The sequence below is a fragment of the Neophocaena asiaeorientalis genome, unplaced genomic scaffold (assembly GCF_003031525.2).
Source record: "Neophocaena asiaeorientalis asiaeorientalis breed wild unplaced genomic scaffold, Neophocaena_asiaeorientalis_V1.1 scaffold340, whole genome shotgun sequence".
Taxonomy (NCBI): Eukaryota; Metazoa; Chordata; class Mammalia; order Artiodactyla; family Phocoenidae; genus Neophocaena; species Neophocaena asiaeorientalis.
Genome location: NW_020172733.1, coordinates 3,270,871 through 3,293,094, shown reverse-complemented (window position 1 = coordinate 3,293,094; position 22,224 = coordinate 3,270,871). Strand labels below are relative to the sequence as shown.

Sequence of the window (22,224 nt, the reverse complement as noted above, 5' to 3'; positions counted from 1 at the left end):
TCTGTAATCTGTTTATATTGTAGATTCCTCATTTATAAAATGGGATTAACAATAGTACTTATTTTGTATGCCACTATTAAATTAGTTAATACAAATAAATTTGTCAGAAATGTACAGCTGATCCTTGAACAAGGCGGGGGTTTGGGGTGCTGACCCCCGCTCAGTGGAAAATCCGCATATATCTTCATAGTTGGCTCTCCATATCTGTGGTTCTGCACCCGTGGATTCAACCAACTGCAGATCATAGTACTATAGTACCTATTTATTGAAAAACATCCACGTATAAGTGGACCCACACAGCTCATACCCATGTTGTTCAAGTCTCTTCTGTACTCGGCTTATAATAACCAATATATTGTGTTATTTGTATTTCATATTAATGATATTCTGATTTCTTTTTTCTCCATTTCCTTACTTTTGCTGAGTTTTCTTTTCTTAAGTCATCCCCCACACTTTTGAAATTAGAAGTTCTACTGAGTATCTTTTTCCTTTGGTGATGTGACTATTTTAACAATTGTATATACACACACCTGATACTTGCTGATAATAAAAGTAAATAATAATTATAGCCTTTTTTGCACGAAGCTATGTGACCTATCCCAGTTCCTTCTTGCCCCACTGAAATTTTCCAAAGTGAATATGCCACTTTTCACCATCTCCAGCAGTATACGAGAGGTTCATGGTAAGAACATTATATTACCATGCCTTGTTATTTTCAATATTTTTCATTTTAGCCATTTGGGAGGGTAAATAGTCAAGTTTCATTGTGTTTTAATGTGCATTTCCCTGATTATCGATAAATTTTTGGCACTTTTTTCATATATTTATTGCCTTTGACTTTTGTCTTTTGTGAGGTATTCAACTCTCCTATTTTTGTCTTATTTCTTATTTGCAGTGGTTAATTATATAATCTGCATATAAGCCCTTTATTTATTTATTTTTTTAATAGATCTTTATTAGAGTATAATTGCTTAGCAATACTGTGTTAGTTTCTGTTGTACAACAAAGTGAATCAGCTATATGTATACATATATCCCCATATCTCCTCCCTCTTGAGCGTCCCTCCCACCCTCCCTGTCCCACCCCTCTAGGTCATCGCAAAGCACCAAGCTGATTTCCCTGTGCTATGCTACTGCTTTCCACTAGCTAACTATTTTACATTCAGTAGTGTATATATGTCGATGCTACTCTCATTTTGCCCCAGCTTCCCCCTCTTCCCCTGTGTCCTCAGTCCATTCTCTATGTCTATGTCTTTATTCCTGTCCTGCCCCTAGGTTCTTCAGAACCACTTTTTTTTAGATTCCATATATATGTATTAGCCTATGGTATTCGTTTTTCTCTTTCTGACTTACTTCACTCTGTATGACAGAATCTAAGTACATCCACCACACTACAAATAACTCAATTTTGTTTCTTTTTATGGCTGAGTAATATTCCATTGTATGTATGTGCCACATCTCCTTTATCCATTCATTCATCTGTAGATGGACATTTAGGTTGCTTCCATGTCCTGGCTATTGTAAATAGTGCTGTAGTGAACATTGTGGTACATGTCTCTTTTTGAATTACGGTTTTCTCAGGGTATATGCCCAGTAGTGGGATTGCTGGGTCATATGGTAGTTCTATTTTTAATTTTTTAAGGAACCTCCATACTGTTCTCCATAGTGGTTGTATCAATTTACATTCCTACTAACAGTGCAGGAGGGTTCCTTTTTTCACCATACCTTTTCCAGCATTTATTTTTTTCTAGATTTTTTGATAATGGCCATTCTGACTGGTGTGAGGTGATACCTCATTGTAGTTTTGATTTGCATTTCTCTGATAGTGATGTTGAGCATCTTTTCATGTGCTTCTTGGCCATCTGTATGTCTTCTTTGGTGAAATGTCTATTTAGATCTTCCACCCATTTTTTAATTGAATTGTTTGTTATTTTGATATTGAGCTCCATGAGCTGTTTGTATATTTTAGAGATTAATCCTTTGTCCATTGTTTCAATGAGCTGTTTGTATGTTTTGGAGATTAATCCTTTGTACGTTGTTTCATTTGCAAATATTTTCTCCCATTCTAAGTGTTGTCTTTTAATCTTGTTTATGGTTTCCTTTGCTGTGCAAAAGCTTTTAAGCTTAATTACGTCCCATTTGTTTATTTTTGTTTTTATTTCCATTACTCTAGAAGGTGGGTCAAAAGAGATCTTGCTGTGGTTTATGTCAAAGAGTATTTTTCCTATGTTTTTCTCTGAGGTTTATAGTGTCTGGTCTTACATTTAGGTCTGTAATCCATTTGGAGTTTATTTTTGTGTATGGTGTTAGGTAGTGTTCTAATTTCATTCTTTTACATGTAGCTGTCCAGTTTTCCCAGCACCAATTATTGAAGAGTCTGTCTCTTCTCCTTTGTATGTTCTTGCCTCCTTTGTCATATATTAGGTGACCATATATGCGTGGGTTTATCTCTGGGCTTTCTATCCTGTATGATTGATCTATATTTCTGTTTTTGTGCCAGTACCATATTGTCTTGATTACTGTAGCTTGTAGTATAGTTTGAGGTTGGGAGGCTTGATTCTTCCAACTCCATTTTTCTTTATCAAAATTGCTTTGGCTATTCAGGGTCTTTTTTGTTTCCATACGAATTGTAAAATTTTTTGTTCTAGTCCTGTGAAAAATGCCATTGGTAGTTTGATAGGGATTGCATTGAATCTGTAGATTGCTTTGGGTAGTATCGGCATTTTCACAATGTTGATTCTTCCAATCCAAGAACATGGTATATTTTTCCATCTGTTTATATCATCTGGTGATTTCTTTTATCAGTGTTTTAGAGTTTTCTGGGTACAAGTCTTTTGCTTCCTTAGGTAGGTTTATTCCTAGGTATTTTATTCTTTTTGTTGCAGTGTTAAATGAGATTGTTTCTTTAATTTCTTTTTCTGATTTTTCATCATTCGTGTATAGGAATGCCAGAGATTTCTGTGCATTAATTTTGTATCCTGAAACCTTATCAAATTCATTGATTAGTTCTAGTATTTTTCTGGTGGCATTTTTAGGATTATCCATGTATAGTATCATGTCATCTGCGAACAGTGACAGTTTTACTTCTTCTTTTCCAATTTGTATTCCTTTTATTTCTTTTTCTTCTCTGATTGCCATGGCTAGGACTTCCAAAACGATGTTGAATAAGAGTGGGGACAGTGGACCTCCTTGTCTTCTTCCTGATCTTAGTGGAAGTGCTTTCAGTTTTTCACCATTGAGTATGATGTTTGCTGTGGGTTTGTCATATATGGCCTTTATTATGTTGAGGTAGGTTCCCTCTGTGCCCATTTTCTAGAGAGTTTTTATCATAAATGGGTGTTGAATTTTGTCAAAAGCTTTGTCTGCATCTATTGAGATGATCATATTTTTTCCCTTGATTTGTTGATATGGTGTATCACATTGATTGATTTGCATATATTGAAGAATCCTTGCATTCCTGGGATAAACCCCACTTGACCATGGTGTGTGATCCTTTTAATATATTGTTGGATTCTGTTTGCTAGAATTTTGTTCAGGATTTTTGCGTCTATATTCATCAGTGATATTGGTCTACAATTTTCTTTTTTTGTGATATCTTTTTCTGGTTTTGGTATCAGGGTGATGGTGGCTTTGTAGAATGAATTTGGGAGTGTTCATCCCTCTGCAATTTTTGGAAGAGTTTGAGAGAGATCAGTGTTAGCTCTTCTCTAAATACTTGATAGAATTCACCTGTGAAGCCATCTGGTCCTGAGCTTTTGTTTGTTGGAATATTTTTAATTACAGTTTCAATTTCATTACTTTTGATAGGTCTGTTTATATTTTCTAATCTTCCTGGTTCATTCTTGGAAAATTGTACCTTTCCAAGAATTTGTCCATTTCTTCGTGGTTGTCCATTTTATTGGCATATAGTTGTTTGTAGTAGTCTCTTATAATCCTTTGTATTTCTGTGGTGTCAGTTGTGATTTCTCCTTTTTCATTTCTAATTTTATTGATTTGCTCTCCCTTTTTTTTCTTGATGAGTCTGGCTAATGGTTTATCAATTTTTTTTATCTTCTCAAAGGACCAGCTTTTAGTTTTATTGACCTTTGCTATTGTTTTCTTCATTTCTATTTCATTTATTTCTGCTCTGATCTTTATGATTTATTTCCTTCTACTGACTTTGTGTTTTGTTTGTTCTTCTTTCTCTAGTTGCTTTAAGTGTAAGGTTAGATTGTTTATTTGAGATTCTTCTTGTTTTTTGTTGTGAGATTGAATTGCTATAAACTTCCCTCTTAGAACTGCTTTTGCTGTGTCCCATAGGTTTTGGGTCGTTGTGGTTTTGTTTCATTTGTTTCTATGTATTTTTTTATTTCTTCTTTGATTTCTTCAGTGATCTCTTGGTTATTTAGTAGTGCACTGTTTAGCCTCTATGTATTTGTGGTTTTTACAGTGTGTTTCCTCTATTTAATTTCCAATCTCATAGCGTGTGGTCAGAAAAGATGCTTGATATGATTTTAATTTTCTTAAATTTTCCAGGGCTTGATTTGTGGCCTAAGATATGATCTATCCTGGAGAATGTTCCATGAGCACTTGAGAAGAAAGTGTATTCTGTTGTTTTTGGATGGAATGTCCTATAAATATCAATTAAGTCCATCTGGTCTAATGTGTCACTTAAAGCTTGTGTTTCCTTATTAATTTTCTGTTTGGATGATCTGCCCATTGGTGAAAGTGGGGTGTTAAAGTCCCCTACTATTATTGTGTTACTGTCGATTTCTCCTTTCATGGTTGTTAGCATTTGCCTTATGTATTGAGGTGCTCCTATGTTGGGTGCATAAACACTTATAACTGTTATATCTTCTTCTTGGATTGATCCCTTGATCATTATTAGTTTCCTTTCTTATCTCTTGTAACAGTCTTTATTGTAAAGTCTATTTTATCTGATATGAGTATTGCTTCTGCAGCTTTCTTTTGATTTCCATTTGCATGGAATATCTTTTTTCATCCTTTCGCTTTGAAGTGGGTCTCTTGTAGACAGCATATAGGTGGGTCTTGTTTTTGTATCTATTCAGCCAGTCTGTGTCTTTTGGTTGGGGCATTTAATCCGTTTACGTTCAATGTTATTATCAATATGTATGTTCCTATTTCCATTTTCTTGATTGTTTTGGGTTTGTTTTTGTGAGTCTTTTTCTTCTCTTGTGTTTCCCGCCTAGAGAAGTTTCTTTCGCATTTGTTGTAAAGCTGGTTTGATGGTCCTGAATTCTCTTAACTCTTGCTTGTCTGAAAATCTTTTGATTTCTCCATCAAATCTGAGTGAGATCCTTGATGGGTAGAGTAATCTTGGTTGTAGGTTTTTTCCCTTTCATCACTTTAAGTATATCCTGCCATTCCCTTCTGGCCTGCAGAGTTTCTGCTGAAAAATCAGCTGATACCTTATGGGGATTCTTTTGTATGTTATTTTTTTGTTTTTCCCTTGCTGCTTTTAATATTTTTTCTTTCAATTTAATTTTTGTTAGTTTGATTAATATGTGCTTTGGTGTGTTTCTCCTAGGCTTTATCCTGTATGGAACTCTCTGTGTTTCCTGCACTTGGGTGACTATTTCCTTTCCCATGTTAGGGAAGTTTTCTACTATAATCTCTTCAAATATTTTCTCAGACCCTTTCTTCTCTTCTTCTTCTGGGACCCCATAATTCGAATGTTGGTGCATTTAGTATGTCCCAGAGGTCTCTTAGATTGTCTTCAATTCTTTCTCTTTTTTTTCTTTGTTCTGCTCCTCGCCAGATATTTCCACCATTTTGTCTTCCCGCTCACTTATTCATTCTTCTGCCTCAGTTATTCTGTTATTGATTCCTTCTAGTGTATTTTTCATTTCAGTTATTGTGTTGTCCATCTCTGTTTGCTTGTTCTTTAGTTCTTCTAGATCTTTGTTAAACATTTCTTGTATTTTCTCAATCTGTGCCTCCATTCTTTTTCCGAGATTCTGGATCATCTTTACTATCATTACTCTGAATTCTTTTTCAGCAGATCGCCTATTTCTTTTTCATTTATTTTGTCTTGCAGGTTTTTACCTTGCTCCTTCATCTGTGACATATTTTTTGCTATCTAATTTTATTTTTTCCTCTTTTTTATGAGTGGGATTGTGTTAATGGTTGTTTGGCCTAAGGCTTTGAACCCTGGAGTGTGTAGGCTGTTGAGTAGAGCTGGGCCTTGGTGCTGTGATGAGGACCTCTGGGAAACCTCACTCCGATGAATATTCCCTGGGGTCTGAGGTTCTCTGTTAGTCCAGTGGTTTGGACTTGGAGCTCCCACCACAGGAGCTTCTGCCTGACCCCCAGCTCATGAATCAAGATCCCGCAAGCCATGCGGGGGTGCAAAATTATCCAGCTATGTTAGAAAAAATATAAAAATAAAAATATAGATGAAACAACAACTGGAAGGTAAAACAGAACCGCAATAGTAAAAAGGAAGAGGAGGAAAATGAAAAAGTCGTAAAGGCCTTGGCTGTGGAGGGCAGAGCCTAAGCAGGGGTGAGGTTTGGGCATATGCTTAGTACCCACAGGGCTGGAAATGGCGGGGTGGGTTGGGGTGTGGGGGTTGGGGCTTAGGCTCAACAGAACAGAAGAGGCCCAGGTGTGCCCCCCACCCCTGGTCTCAGAGGGTGGGGGACCCCACCAGGGAGGCCAGTAGGCTTCCTGGGCTCAAGTGGGTGGGGAAAATGCCCTCAGCTCCTCTCCTGCTCCTCCTGTCCTGGAGGATCCCTCCCATCTGCCTCTCCTGATCTCCCCGGCTGCCCTCCTATGCTCTCAGGACCCACGTGGCCTGGAAGGGGCTTTGGAGGGTGGGGGACTGGCCTGGGAACTCAACAGGCTCCCCATGCTCAATTTGGTGGGGCAAACATGCTCCACTCCTTTCCTGCTCCTCTGGTCCTGGAGGGCCCCTCCTGCCTGCCTCTCCTGTTCTCTCCTGTCCTCCCTTCTATGCCCCCAAGACCAACCCAGGCCGGAGGGGATCTCTGAGGGCGTAGCACCAGGCCTGAGAGCCAGGCAGACTTCCCCAGCTGATTGGGCAAGGGAGATGCTGGGTCTGTTCCCCCCAGTCCGAGCCCCTGAGGGTCCCTCCAGGCATGGGAACCCGCCCCCCTCAGTCATCCCTCAGGGGCACCAGTTCTGTCTGGCCTCCACTTCTCCTCCCTGCTCAGTGCCCCCACGTCCTACCAGTTTGCTTGGGGGTCTTCCTGTCTCCTTGGGCGTCGGGCTCTCCTACCGGCATCCGGCAGGCAACCTAATTGTGGGGAGATGTGAACTCTGCGTCTTTCCACACTGCCATCTTGACTCCTCAAGCCCTTTATTTATATTTATTGCAGATACCTTCTCCTACTCCCATAGTGGTAAACACAAATTCAAAGTCTTAACTTACTCAAATGAAGAGTCTTTATGGTTAGTATTTTTTGTGTCCTAAAGAGTCCTGTTTTAAAAATAAAAACCAGATCTTGAAGATATTCTGATATATCGTCATTTAAAATCCTCATAAAACATGTTTGGGATCTTTCTCCCTCTTTTTTTTTTTAATTCTTAGAAAAGTATTTGAGAAAGTAGAGCTATTTCTTCTTTAAATGTTTAATCATATTTACTGGTGAAGCCCTTTGAGACTGGATTTTGATTAGAGTTCAATTTTTATAAAGTTATGTGGCTATTAGGCTTTCTAATTCTTTATGGGTCAGTTTTGATATTGTATTTTTTTCAGAAATGTTCTAGAAAACATTTCTGAATTTTTTTGCATCAAGCTGTTTATAATGTCTTCTTAATGTTTACAGGATCCTGATATTTGCTATTTTTTCCTTTTTCAATTGATTAATTACTCCAGAATTGAATTTAAAATTTATATATTCTTTTGTTCTAGAGACTTTTTTTTTTCTGTGCTATATTACTATATCCAGTGTTTTCATTCCAGTTTGGAATTCTATTTGTTTCTTTCATTATTTCAGCCTGCAAAGGACCACCTATTCTAACTTACTGTCAGTCTGACTCCTTCAAGATATAGTGCTTCATCAGATGTGTTGTTTAACTTACTATTAGCCAGTGAGATGTTTGATTTCTTAGCACCCAGGCTGGACAGACTTTGGGAGCTATCTCAGGTAGTGAGATATTGACAGGCCCTGGTAACTAACCATTCAACTTTGTTTCTATGATTTTGACTATTTTAGATACCTTGTAAGTGGAATCATACAGGATTTGTATTTTTGTGGCTGGCTTATTTTTAGTTAGCATACTATCCTCAAGGTTCATCCATGTCAGAGCATGAAATAATTTCCTTTTTTAAGACTGAATAATCCATTTTATACATATACCACATTTCATTTATACATTTATCTATCAATAGATATTTGGGTTGCTTCCACCCTTTGGCTGTTGTGAATAATGCTGCAATGAACATGGATGTGCAACTATTCCTTCAAGACCCTGTTTTTAATTTGTTTGGATATATACTGAGATGTAGAATTGCTGGATCATATGGTAGTTCTATATGTAAATTTTTTAAGTACTTTTATACTGTTACCCATAGCGGTTGCACCATTTTATAATCTTACCAACAGTTCACAAAGGTTCCAATTTCTCCATATCCTCTTTGACACTTATTTTCTGTTTTTTTTTAAATAGTTGCCATCCTAATGGGTGTGAAATGATATCTGTTTGTAGTTTTGATTTGCATTTCTCTAATGATAAGTGATGTTGAGCATCTTTTTTTATGTGCTTGTTGTCCATTTTTATATTCTCTTTGGTAAAATGTCTATTCAAGTCCTTTTACCATTTAAGAAATCAGGTTATTTTTATTGAGTTGTAAGAGTTTATATATATATTCTGTATATTACCTACTTAACTCCTTATCAGATATGATTTGCAAATATCTTCTCCCATTCAATAGGTTGCATTTTCACTCTGTGGATTGTGTTCTTTAATGCACATACTTTTTTAAGTTTGTAGTCATATTTGTCTATTTTTTGCATTTATTGCCTGTGCTTTGGTGTCACATTCAAATCATCATTGCCAAACCAACTGTCATGAAGCTTTTCCTCTGTTTTCTTTTAGGAGTTTCAAAGTTTTAGGTCTTTCTTTTAGATCTTAATCCATTTTGAGTTATTTTATTTTATTTTTTTTTGCGATATGCGGGCCTCTCACTGTTGTGGCCTCTCCTGTTGCGGAGCACAGGCTCCGGACGTGCAGGCTCAGTGGCCATGGCTCACAGGCCCAGCCACTCCGCAGCATGTGGGATCTTCCTGGACTGGGGCATGAACCCACGTCCCCTGCATCAGCAGGCGGCCTCTCAACCACTGCGCCACCAGGGAAGCCCTTGAGTTAATTTTTATATATGTTGTAAGATAAGGTCCAGTTTCATTATTCTACATGGAGATATCTAGTTTTCCCAACACCATTCGTTGAGGAGCCTGTTCTTTCTCCATGGAGTATCCTTGGCACCCTTGTCAAAGGTCATTTGACCATATATGTGAGGGTTTATTTCTTGGTTCTTTATTTTGTTCCATTGGTCATGCTATGGACATTCTTATACAAGTGTTTTGTGGATATATATTTTCCCTCTCTTAGGTATGTATCTAGGAGTGTAATTGCAGGGCCGTGGGGTACATGTGTAACTTAACTTAGAAATTGCCAGATAGTTTTCCAAAGTGTCTGTACCAACACTTGGTATTATGAGTCTTTTAAGTTTTAGCCATTTTGGTAAGGTTGAGTCACTTTTTTTGTCTTTTGGTTGAATTGTTATTTAAGAACAAATTTAAGGTAACTTTAAGTGCTTCAATATGTGTTCATTTATTTTTTTCTCTTCCCACGAGAGTGTAAGCCTTATTAGATGCTGTTTGCTCCTCAGTTTCTAAATGTTTGCTGACATAGAGTAGGTACTCAATGAAAATTTATTTTGAATGAATGAAGTGGGTGAAAAAATAAAACATGAATATTTAGCTTCTTTCTGATAAATCTGAGATTTGTATTCATCAGATATATCTGGGATCTTCTCCAGGGTCTAATAATTATTCATGGATATTTTGGTGGTTGAATCACCCTAGGAAAAATATGGCAGGACAAAGTTTTAGGAATGTATATTCAGTTTGCCAGATTCCCACAATCTCCCACTGAGATGAATTTTAAAACTTAAGAGCATAGTAGCGTTAAAAGGCAGGATGGTTTTAAGAATTAGAAAAAGTAGTTCATCTGTGGAAACATTGTTCAAGGACTTTTGTTTCTTTTTTTACAACCATAGGATTACTGCTAATTTTAAGTGAAATGAATTATTTCTGTAATAGAGTTTTATATTTTGTCTAATCCTTATAGTACAACTAAATCTTGATTGTTGTGGTATTGATGATTTGCCTTATGAGCTATTCAGGACCTTTTATTTCTTCTTACCTGATATCTTTGGTCCACTTTTCTGTTCTAAATAGTTTCACTAAACAATTATAAGAGAAAAATAAGAAAGAGAGTAGAGGAATAAATTTAAAGAGAAGGAAAGAGGACAAACACTCATGCTGCCTATGAATATTTTTCCATTAGCACAAATAAGAATTTAGAAGTGACTTTTATAAATGCATAGGACTTCAAGTAGTTGTCATAATAATCCCTAAGGTTTCAGCAGTTGTAACACTGTATTTATATATAAAGAAATGTAATAAAAATAATCAGGTATTTCATATAATCAAGTATTATACAATTTATATCAACCTTTGTCTTTCTGGGTTTGAAAAGCCGTCTGTTGTTATATGGGTTCATTTTCTGCTGGTGTTCTTCACATGCTGTATAACAAAAAATATGTTTCTTTTCTGTATTTTGTGAAGTTTCATCCTACAAAATACTCCTCTGTAATGAGATTAGATGCAATCAGTGGCTTGAGGACCTAATTTACCTACTGAAAAAAACATAAGTTCTCCTTGATTTGTTTTTATTTTCTGCCCAGTGGTTAATATATGTTTTGAATAGTCATAGCTGTTAAAATAAGACTTACATACAGTTTTGTTAATGCAATCTATGAAAATGTGAACATTATATTACTATGAGTAGTAATGCTTATGATAATACGGTATAACACTTTAAAATAATTTCTTTTTGTCCTTTTATTTCATATTGGAAGCAGGTGTGTAAGTATTCAATATTTTTGGTTATTCTATTCTGTGCAGTATTTTGAGTCACCTCCAACTTAATGACTCCACATTGTTGTGTTCTTCCCCCACCAGAAAGTCAAATAAAGAAAACCACTTTACCCTTTCATAACTACAGCGACATGAATGAAGATCTTAATATAAAGGAGGAAATAGTTTTAGGAGACTCTTCAAAAAATATATCATTGAAAGATGAAAGAAGTCAATTACATTCCAGGAACAAACGTTTTTTATCGTATCCAAGATACGTGGAAGTTATGGTTACAGCTGATGCTAAAATGGTTCATCATCATGGACAGAATTTGCAGCACTACGTACTAACTCTAATGTCAATTGTAAGTAAACTTAACGAGTCCTTTGTATTTCCTAAAATGTTTAACATAATATTTTTTCACATTTAATTAAAATGTTTTCCCAAACTTTAGATGTAAGCAAATTGTCTATATTTAAGCCAAAAATATTTCATTGAAATTTAGTTTAAATAGATGTATATAGCAAGTATCCCATTCTGTTACTTGGACAGTTTTCTAAAAAATCTAAAATCTTTGAAACAAGCCACTTACAGAAATTGCTTGAATCTTTACTTCATCACATGAATGGCTTCTGCCCCCTAGTGACAGGGAAGATCTTAGTAGAACTGATCTTTTGCCCTTTGAATCTGAAGTTTTAAACCTTATCTTATTTCTGCACAGAAGGAGGGGATACTAATTTTACTACTACTGCATTCGCCAAATCAAATTGGGACACATGATATTTTAAGTTATAAAAGTATTATGGCAATAAAAGGATAACCTGTTACTAATAGAGCTGCTTTAGCAAATTTGGGATGTAAGATCACTGTAGTTATAAGAGCTTTTGAGCTGATGTTAATATCTCTTTGAGTAATGGTTGTGCCAGTATCGTTAGAGCAGAATTCTAGTGCCAGTAAAGAACACCGGTTCTGTGTTAGTGGTAGCAGTCTATGTCCTATATACATGCACGTATATAGGCACCCGTATACATATATACACACATATACCTACTGTCTGGGACATTGCTGGATTAAGTCCTGCTGTTTTGAAGTAATTACTAAAAGTACCTCTTTCATTCTCAGGAGTATCTTGGTTTAGTTGATGAATTATATGGTCCCCTATTTATACACATCCAGGATATTGGAACATATCTCATGGCTAGAAGTATCTCTATTCACAGGTAGGGAATTCAGGCCTACTTGGTGGATAAAACTTGAACAGGACACATATATAGGCTATTATAAATTTCCTTTAACAAGAACTCGCCAGTTAAGTTCATTGTGACTTGAAGATCCTAAGACTTTGTTATTTTCCTTACGTATAACATTTTATCTTAAATTCTTATAAGTGCTAAGAATACATGATCTCTGCTGCCTAAACACAGTATCTGGTATGAAATGGGCACTCATTAGTTAGTTAAAGAATGAGTAAATAAGTGATTAAAGTGATACTTTTTTCGAAATAAATGACATTGTAACAGACAAAAACCAGAGATGATCCAAAATGATTTTCCTAAATTTGTACAGTATAGATGTCTTTTGTTTGAGTTGAATTTTTAAAATGACAACAAAGCTATACATACAGATTTATTCTGATGACTTTTTAACTTCCGAATCTGAAGTAGTTATCTAGATGTATAATTATCTAGATAATGGGTGTGGCGTGCTCATTATGAAGGGATTCTAATGAGAACATTGACATGGAGGATGTTGATTGATATGTAGGAAATTATATCAATTATATGGAACAGTGTGGGATAAGCTTGGCAATTTTAAATGGTTAAAGGAGATACTCATTAAGAAAACTGGGGAGGGGATAGAGATACTAAAGGAAAATATTAGATTTTATAAATGCAACAGGTTTTGTAGCATGTTAAGTGACAACTTCCATATCAGTGCTTTGGAAGTAATGACTAGAAGAAGTCAAGGAACACAAGAGTAATTTTCAAATAACTCTCAAATACAGTTTTGGTGATGATGCCATCCTCTGAAAAGTTTTGTCATCTGTATTTTACATAAAAATCAATGTAATCACTGCTTAGAAGATATTGTGATATACCTTGTGTCCATGGGAGTTTTAAAGCCAGAGTTCATCAAGGACAAAGCCGACATTCTGACTTCATGGAAAGTAAATCTGCTTCTGAGATTGCTTGAAACAGAAGACCAGTGCATGCACATACCATTTCCTAGATTTTTAGTCCCACTAGGAGAGCCAATTTCAGTTTAGACGAGACGTTTGTAGATGTAGTCAGTTGGTTTGTGTTAAGCTTTCATTCACAGGGAGATACTGCCACAGGTTGAGGAATAGGGGAACATTCCAAATACAGATGGGGCAGGAGGAAAATTTCAGGAGGGTAACTCTCTCTTTTGAGGTGGTCTTGGTTTTATATATACTTTCTTTCCTCCTCAGAGGCCAAATTTCAGATGACTTCAAATTACCTGGGGTTTTTGGTCTCTTTATTCTTTTTCTCTTTTGTTGAATGTTTAGATAAGGATGCAGGAAAGTCAGCAGACTTTCTGTCAGGTTCTGGACAGTTATTGTTATTTTATTAGTGTAAAAAAGAGGTCATAGCTATATTTATAGATGTAAACCATGTTAAAGGTGAATGGAAACTTGGAGAAAGAGTTGACAGACTCTTGTTTTGCCTGGGACTTTCTTAGTTTTAGTATTAAAAGTCTCATGTCTCTGGAAATCCCTTAGTCCTGAGCAAACTGGGACAGTTGGTCACACTACATAGAGATAGTCAAGTCTAATCCAATTTGTTTTATCTCCACTTGTGAAGTCCATTTCCAAAATTGCTCTAAAGAAGTAAGAGGAATACTATCTCCACATAAATGTCCCCAGATGTTTCCAGTTGAAGAAGAAGGCATTCAAGTTTTGCATATTTTGTCCTAATTTTTTTTTTTTTGCTGTATGCGGGCCTCTCACTGTTATGGCCTCTCCTGTTGCGGAGCACAGGCTCTGGACGCGCAGGCTCAGCGACCATGGCTCACTGGCCCAGCCGCTCCGCGGCATGTGGGATCTTCCCGGACTGCGACACAAACCCGTGTCCCCTGCATCGGCAGGCGGACTCTCAACCACTGCGCCACCAGGGAAGCCCTTTGTCCTAATTTTTAAAAAGGCATTAACTGCATTTCAAGCACACACTCGAGATATTGGTAATGTTTTTTGGTCATAGTAATTTAGGAAAAAGACATGAATATGTGATTTGGACTTGGAATATGATTGAGAGCCATTTAAAGAAAAGTTCAAAGTGATGAAAGAGTTTCTGTGTTGAGCTCCAGATATAGTGGGGGAAACAGCTGAATGCTTTCAGCATTGAGCAGATCGATTATATACATAATTTAGAAAGAGGATTATCTACACTTACTCATCCTGTACAAAGTAAACAATTATGCTCTCTTCTCAAACTTTTCCTTTGCTTTCAACAGTTTAAAAATATCTGAGTGCAGTGATGTAGAAATAATGTGTGTGATTTAATTCACCTTTTAGAGTGCTTTACTCATGTTGCAAAAATAGCTTAGTGATCTCTATTCAAAGAGTTTCTGGAAATAACATTAAAATTAGCTGGGAAGAGCACATATGTGGTGTATAGTATATCTAATGAAAAAAGTGTGTGTTAAATGAGCAAAGATGTTCAATTATTTGCTATTCCAAAAAATTTATCCTTAGAGAATTTGGGTGACATAATCAGGTTAAAATGTAATTTTACATGCATTATTATTTTTTCAACAGATTTATTTTGATATGCAATGACTTACTGTTTAATTAATCTTGGAAATACTTACTGTGTCAGAAAACTCCACATTCCTTTGGGTTTACAAAGGTTTGACTTGATGCTATTCACCTTGCCACAGATTTAATAATGTAAGTTTCAAGAGCATCATTTGATTCTCAGGAATTAGCCCTATTTATTAAAACACAGTTGCTATTAGAGACATTTATCAACTAGAAAGCCTAACCTACATTACACTGACTTAATATCATTGCTTTCAATTCTTTGAGTTGCTTTTACTGATGTTATTTAGGATGGGGAAAATTTTCGAACACACTAAAATAAAAACTAATGATTTACTTTCGTACTTCATGTTCAACCATTTATGTTACCTTTCCCTTCAACTCAGTGCTCTACCTGTTCTTAATTCTTTGCACATATTTACTTTGTGCATATGCAGAATGTCATTTTCTAACTTAAAAATGAAAACATCTTTCTGATAAGAGTAATGGTCTCTGTAAGCAAAATGTGTTCACTTTGTTAAAATCAGTTCTTTACAGATGACTTTGAAGGTGAAGGTGGTCAGAGGGTACAAATATACAGTTATAAGATAAATTACTCCTGGGGATGTAATGTACAGCATGGTGACTACAGTTAACAATGCTGTATTGTATATTTGAAAGTTGCTAAGAGAGTAGACCTGAAAAGTTATCATAACAAAAAAAACTGCAACTATGCATGGTGATAGATGTTAACCAAACTTATTGTAGTGGTTATTTTGCAATATGTACATATATCAAATCATTGTACACCTAAAACTAATACAATGATATATGTCAATTATCTTAATTTTTAAAAATGGCTAAAATAATAAAGAAGGTGGTCTCTAAACATGCCATGTATGAACATTTGCTGAAGCACTATTTGGAAATTATTTCAAAATAGTTGGTCAGTTACTACTGACATAATTTGTTTCATGCTTTGCATGAACTTTATTTTGCCTAAGATTTTCTTAAACTATTTAAACAATTCATACCATTTCTTTTCCTTTTGCTAATTATCTATGAATTAATGTTTACTATTTTATGAGACCTACTATAAAGCAATATGAATTCTATATGCCAGGGAAACAAATACTTAAAGAATAAAAGATGGGGGATTGGTTCAAGATGGAAGAGTAGAAGGACATGCACTCACTCCCTATTGTGGGAGCACCAGAATCACAACTAACTGCTGAACAATCATCGACAGGAAGACACTGGAACTCACCAAAAGAGATACCCCACATCCAAAGACAAAGGAGAAGCCACAATGAGCTGGTAAGAGGGGCGCAATCAAAATGAAACTGCTGGGTGGGTGACTGACAAACTGGAGAACACTTAATACCACAGAAGCCCACCAACTGGAGTGAAGGCTCTGAGCGCCATGTCAGGCTTCCCAACCTGGGGGTCCGGAAATCGGAGAAGAATTCCTAGAGAATCAGACTTTGAAGGCTAGCAGGATTTGATTGCAGGACTTCAACAGGACTGGGGGGCACACACAAAGTAGTGTGAGCATCGGGACCCAGGGGAAGGAGCAGTGACCCTATAGGAGACTGAACAAGACCTACCTGCTCTTGTTGGAGGGTCTCCTGCAGAGGTGTGGGAGTGGCTGTGGCTCACCGTGAGAACAAGGACAATGGCAGCAGAAGTTCTGGGAAGTACTCCTTGGCATGAACCCTCCCAGAGTCCACCATTAGCCCCACCAAAGAGCCCAGTAGGCTCCAGTGTTGGGTTTCCTCAGGCCAAACCAACGGGAGGGAACCCAGTCCCACCCATCAGCAGACAAGCAGATTAAACTTTTACTGAGCTCTGCCCACCAGAGAAACAGCCAGCTCCACCCACCACCAGTCCCTCCCATCAGGAAACTTTCACAAGCCTCTTAGATAGCCTCATCCACTGGAGGGCAGACAGCAGAAGCAAGAAGAACTACAATCCTGCAGCCTCTGGAACAAAAAACACATTCACAAATAGATAGACAACATGAAAAGGCAGAGGACTATGTACCAGACAAAGGAAAAAGATAAAACCCCAGAAGAACAACTAAATGAAGTGGAGATAGGCAACCTTGCAGTATATAACAATTATAGATATATATGCACCCAACATAGGAGCACTTCAATACATAAGGCAACTGCTAACAGCTATAAAAGAGGAAATCAACAGTAACACAATAATAGTGGGGAACTTTAACAGCTCACTTACACCAATGGACAGATCATCCAAACAGAGAATTAATAAGGAAACACAAGCTTTAAATGACACAATAGATCAGCTAGATATAACTGATATTTATAGGACATTCCATCCAAAAACAGCAGATTACACTTTTTTTTCAAGTGCACATGGAACATTCTCCAGGATCACATCTTGGATCACAAATAAAACCTTATTAAATTAAGAAAATTGAAATCATATCAAGCATCTTTTCTGACCACAACACTATGAGGTTAGAAATGAATTACAGGGAAAAAAACGTAAAAAATATAAAGACATGGAGGCTAAACAATACGTTACTAAATACCCAAGCTCACTGAAGAAATCAAAGAGGAAATCAAAAAATACCTGGAGACAAATTACAATGGAAACATGATGATCCAAAATCTATGGGATGCAGCAAAAACAGTTCTAAGGGGGAAGTTTATAGAAATACAAGTCTACCTTAAGAAACAAGAAAAATCTCAAACAATCTAACCTTACACCTAAAGGAACTAGAGAAAGAAGAACAAACAAAACCCAAAGTTAGCTGAAGGAAAGAAATCATAAAGATCAGAGCAGAAATAAATGAAATAGAAACAAAGAAAACAATAGATCAATAAAACTAAAAGCTTGTTCTTGGAGAAGATAAACAAAACTGATAAACCATTAGCCAGACTCATCAAGAAAAAGAGGGAGAGGACTCAAATCAATAAAATTAGAAATGAAAAAGGAGAAGTTATAACAGAAATGTAGTAATGCACACCATCCTGAGACTACTACAAGCAACTCTATGCCAATAAAATGGACAACCTGGAAGAAATGGACAAATTCTTAGAAATGTATAACCTTCCAAGACTGAACCAGGAAGAAATAGAAAATATGAACAGACCAATCACCAGTAATGAAATTGAAACTGTGATTAAAAATCTTCCAACAAACAAAAGTCAAGGACCAGTTGACTTCACAGGTGACTTCTATCAAATATTTAGAGAAGAGCAAATACCCATGCTTCTCAAACTCTTCCAAAAAATTGCAGAGGAAGGAACACTCCCAACTCATTCCGTGAGGCCACCATCACCCTGATACCAAAATCAGAGAAGGATACTACAAAGAAGGAAAATTACAGACCAATATCACTGATGAATATAGATGCAAAAATCCTCAACAAAATACTAGGAGACAGAATCCAACAACACATTAAAAGGATCATACACCGTGATCAAGTGGGATTTATCCGAGGGATGCAAGAATTCTTCAGTATACACAAATCAATCGCTGTGATACACCATATTAACAAATTGAAGAATAAAACCATATGATCATCTCAATAGATGCAGAAAAAGCTTTTGACAAAATTCAACACCCATTTATGATAAAAACTCTCCAGAAAGTGGTCGTAGAGGGAAACTATCTCATAATAAAGGCCATATATGACAAACCCACAGCAAATATCATTCTCAATGGTGAAAAACTGAAAGTATTTCCTCGAAGATCAGTTAAAACATAGGAAGGACACTCTTTGACATAAATCACAGCAAGATCTCTTTTTGATCCACCAACTAGAGTAATGGAAATAAAAGCAAAAATAACCAAATGGGATCTAATGATACTTAAAAACTTTTACAGGGCTTCCCTGGTGGCACAGTGGTTGAGAGTCTGCCTGCCAATGCAGGGGACACGGGTTTGTGCCCTGGTCCCGGAGGATCCCACATGCCACGGAGCAGCTGGGCCCATGAGCCGTGGCTGCTGGGCCTGCACGTCCAGAGCCTGTGCTCCACAGCGGGAGAGGCCACAACAGTGAGAGGCCCGCATACCACAAAAAACAAAAAACAAAAAAAAACAAACAAAAAAATGGGCAGAAGACCTAAATAGACATTTCTCCAAAGAAGACATACAGATGGCCAAGAAGCACATGAAACCCTCTCAACATCACTAATTGTTAGAGAAATGCAAATCAAAACTACGGTGAGGTATCACCTCACACCAGTTAGAATGGGCATCATCAGAAAATCTACAAACAACAAATGCTGGAGAGGGTGTGGAGAAAAGGGAACCCTCTTGCACTGTTGGTCAGAATGTAAATTGATACAGCCACTATGGAGAACAGTATGGAAGTTCCTTAAAAAACTAAAAATAGAATTATCATATGACCCAGCAATCCCACTACTGGGCATATACCCAGAAAAAAAACATAATTCAAAAAGACACATGCACCCCAATGTTCATTGCAGCACTGTTGACAATAGCCAGGTCATGGAAGGAACCTAAGTATCCATCGACAGATGAATGGATAAAGAAGATGTGGTACATATATACAATGGAATATTACTCAGCCATAAAAAGGAATGAAACTGGGTCATTTGTAGAGATGTGGATGGATCTAGAGATTATCATACAGAGTGAAGTAAGTCAGAAAGAGAAAAACAAATATCGTATATTAACTCATATATGTGGAACCTAGAAAAATGGTACAGATGAACCAGTTTGCAGGACAAAAATAGAGACACAGATGTAGAGAACAAATGTATGGACATTAAGGGGGAACAGTGGTGGTGAGGGTGGTGGTGGGATAAATTGGGAGGTTGGGATTGACAGATATACACTAATATGTATAAAATGTATAACTAATACAAACCTGCTGTATAAAAAAATAAATGAAATAAAAATTTTTTAAAAGATAAAAGATTGAATACATTTTAACTGGATCAATCAAAGTTCTAATATATAGCACTCTAAAGTGGAGTGATTACAGTAAAATTTAACAATATTCCATGGTTTTATAAAACAGAAGAGGTACCTTAGAAATCTAATCTAGCAGTTCCTACAGTGTAGTTTGGGATGGGATACTCATCCTTCGGCATGTTCCATGAAAGGGAAGAGAGGACTTGGCCAAGTTGTTGTGTGAGATGCTGCATGTAATACCTCTCTTGTAGATTTAATATTTATGCATATATGTTAGCCTATTCAAGACTCCATGAAGGCATCTGTTTAATATTTTTACTCAACTTTTCTCAAACTGTGGAATGATTTTGTTCTTTAAAACCAATGTTCTCACACCCCTTCCCCAACAGCATCTGGTAAATACTAATCCAGCACACCAGGGCACTGTGATGGAGGGTGCTCAGTGCCTCAGTGTAGTTGTGGTATTGAGCCAAAAAGTAGATACATCCATTTCTAGAGTTAGACAACTGGCTTGTAACTGATAAGAGCTAGAACTAAAACGCAGGTCTCCTGACTGTGTAGGACTTCTGAGGCCATGCTCAAGTGACTATAGCAGGACAGTGTCAGGGGCTAGGGCATGAACCACATCAGGGTTCTGAAATAACTTTTGTACCAAGAGCTAATTAGGAAATACTTAGAGTAGAATGCTGAAGCTCCATAAGATCGGATAAAGTAGTCAGAGCTGAAGCTAGACTGCCTTGGATGGAAATTGTTCTGTTGCTTACCAGCCACCTAACCTTGAGTGTGTTACTTAACTTCTCTGTACCTTAATTTTCTCATCCGTAAAATGGATACAATAGTTTCTAGCTCATAGGATTTGTTGTGAGAATTACTAAATGAATTAATACATTTAAACTTAGATCACATCACAAACATAGTAACATAGTAAACATTCAATAAATATTATTTCTAGTTATGTATTTATGAGGAAGTAGCAAACATGGATACCCTACCATTATGGTGACCTAATATGGGGTGGTAGTTTTAGGAATAAGAGAAGCATGTTGTGCATGCTAATTGGGAAAAACTCTGAAGTAACAAGTGGGCCTTCTGGTCATTCATCTGCCTGCTTCACAATTCAGCTTAATTGAATAGTTATTCAATAAAAGCACCTCTAAATATCCAAATATTATAAAAGGTATGTATGTATAGAGTGTGAGCACATAGATTATAAAGGTCAATACATAAAACAATAGGAGGTGCGTACAATTAAATGAGCAAGATGACCTTTTTATTTTTATTTTTTGCGGTACGCGGGCCTCTCACTGTTGTGGCTCTCCCCCATTGCGGAGCACAGGCTCCGGACGCGCAGGCTCAGCGGCCATGGCTCACGGGCCCAGCCGCTCTGCAGCATGTGGGATCTTCCCAGACCGGGGCACGAACCCGTGTCCCCTGCATCGGCAGGCGGACTCTCAACCACTGCGCCACCAGGGAAGCCCCCTATATTTATTTTTATGGTGTATTGTGGACACATAAATTGTGGATTGTGACACAGAATGTAGTGAATTTTTTGCTGAATCATCTACAACAGTATTTTCCAAGCTCTAATGCGTGTTCAGATCACTTGATCTTGTTAAAATATAGATTCTGACTCACCTGTCCAGGGTGGGGCCTGAGATTCCTTATTTCTAATCAGCTCTAGGTGATACAGATGCTGCTGATCAATGAGTGAAATCTCAGTAGCAAGATTTAAGATACTGTTTCTCAAACTTGGCTTCACATTGGAATCATTAAAAAACCAGGGAATTTTAAAAGATGCTGATGCCTGGGTCGCAACCCTTAAGATTCTGATTTAATTGATAAGGGATGTGGCCTGAGCTTAGGGATTTGTGAAAAGCTCCCTAGGAGATTCCAGTGTACAGCTAAATTGGAGAATTGATGCTCTGGCTCAGACTGGTTTCAATTTACTTTTTGAGAAAAGATGTTCATTTTAGGCACCTAATCTTATATTTTTTTCCTTGCAGGTTGCAGCGATCTACAAGGACTCAAGTATTGGAAATCTTATAAACATAGTAATTGTAAAATTAGTTATAATTCATGATGAACAGGTAAGAAACAGTTCTAAAAGTAGTAATCCTAGCTGTAGTAGGCTCTTAGCGGGGATATATAGAGAGATCATGAAACCCTTATTAGAAATGAGATATTTTTAAAATGTATATTACAAAACTTGATTTGAAAAGGAGTGGGGTTAACTTTTTCTGTCGTGATGGAAACAAAATGGAATGACAACAGAGGAAGTAACAAAAATTAATAAACAATTAAAAAATATAAGGTTGAAAACATTCAGGTATTCACTTTTATAATCCTACTCTTGAAAGATTTAAAATATAGTAATTTTCAGAAGTTAGCTTTTCAATCCCAAATATTGGAAGCTCTAATTTTTGTGTTTTGATCACCGTGTTT

The 22,224-nt window shown here is 36.8% G+C and overlaps 1 protein-coding gene across 1 annotated transcript in view; it reads left to right on the top strand.

Moving 5' to 3' along the window:
* The window catches only part of ADAMTS20 (ADAM metallopeptidase with thrombospondin type 1 motif 20), a 194,035-nt gene that overhangs the window by 46,259 nt on the left and 125,552 nt on the right, over nucleotides 1-22,224 (top strand). Inside the window, exons 4-5 of the mRNA XM_024740424.1 lie at nucleotides 11,213-11,472; nucleotides 21,786-21,869. Of these exons, the coding sequence (XP_024596192.1) occupies nucleotides 11,213-11,472; nucleotides 21,786-21,869 (344 nt within the window). The remainder of the gene's footprint in view (nucleotides 1-11,212; nucleotides 11,473-21,785; nucleotides 21,870-22,224) is intronic.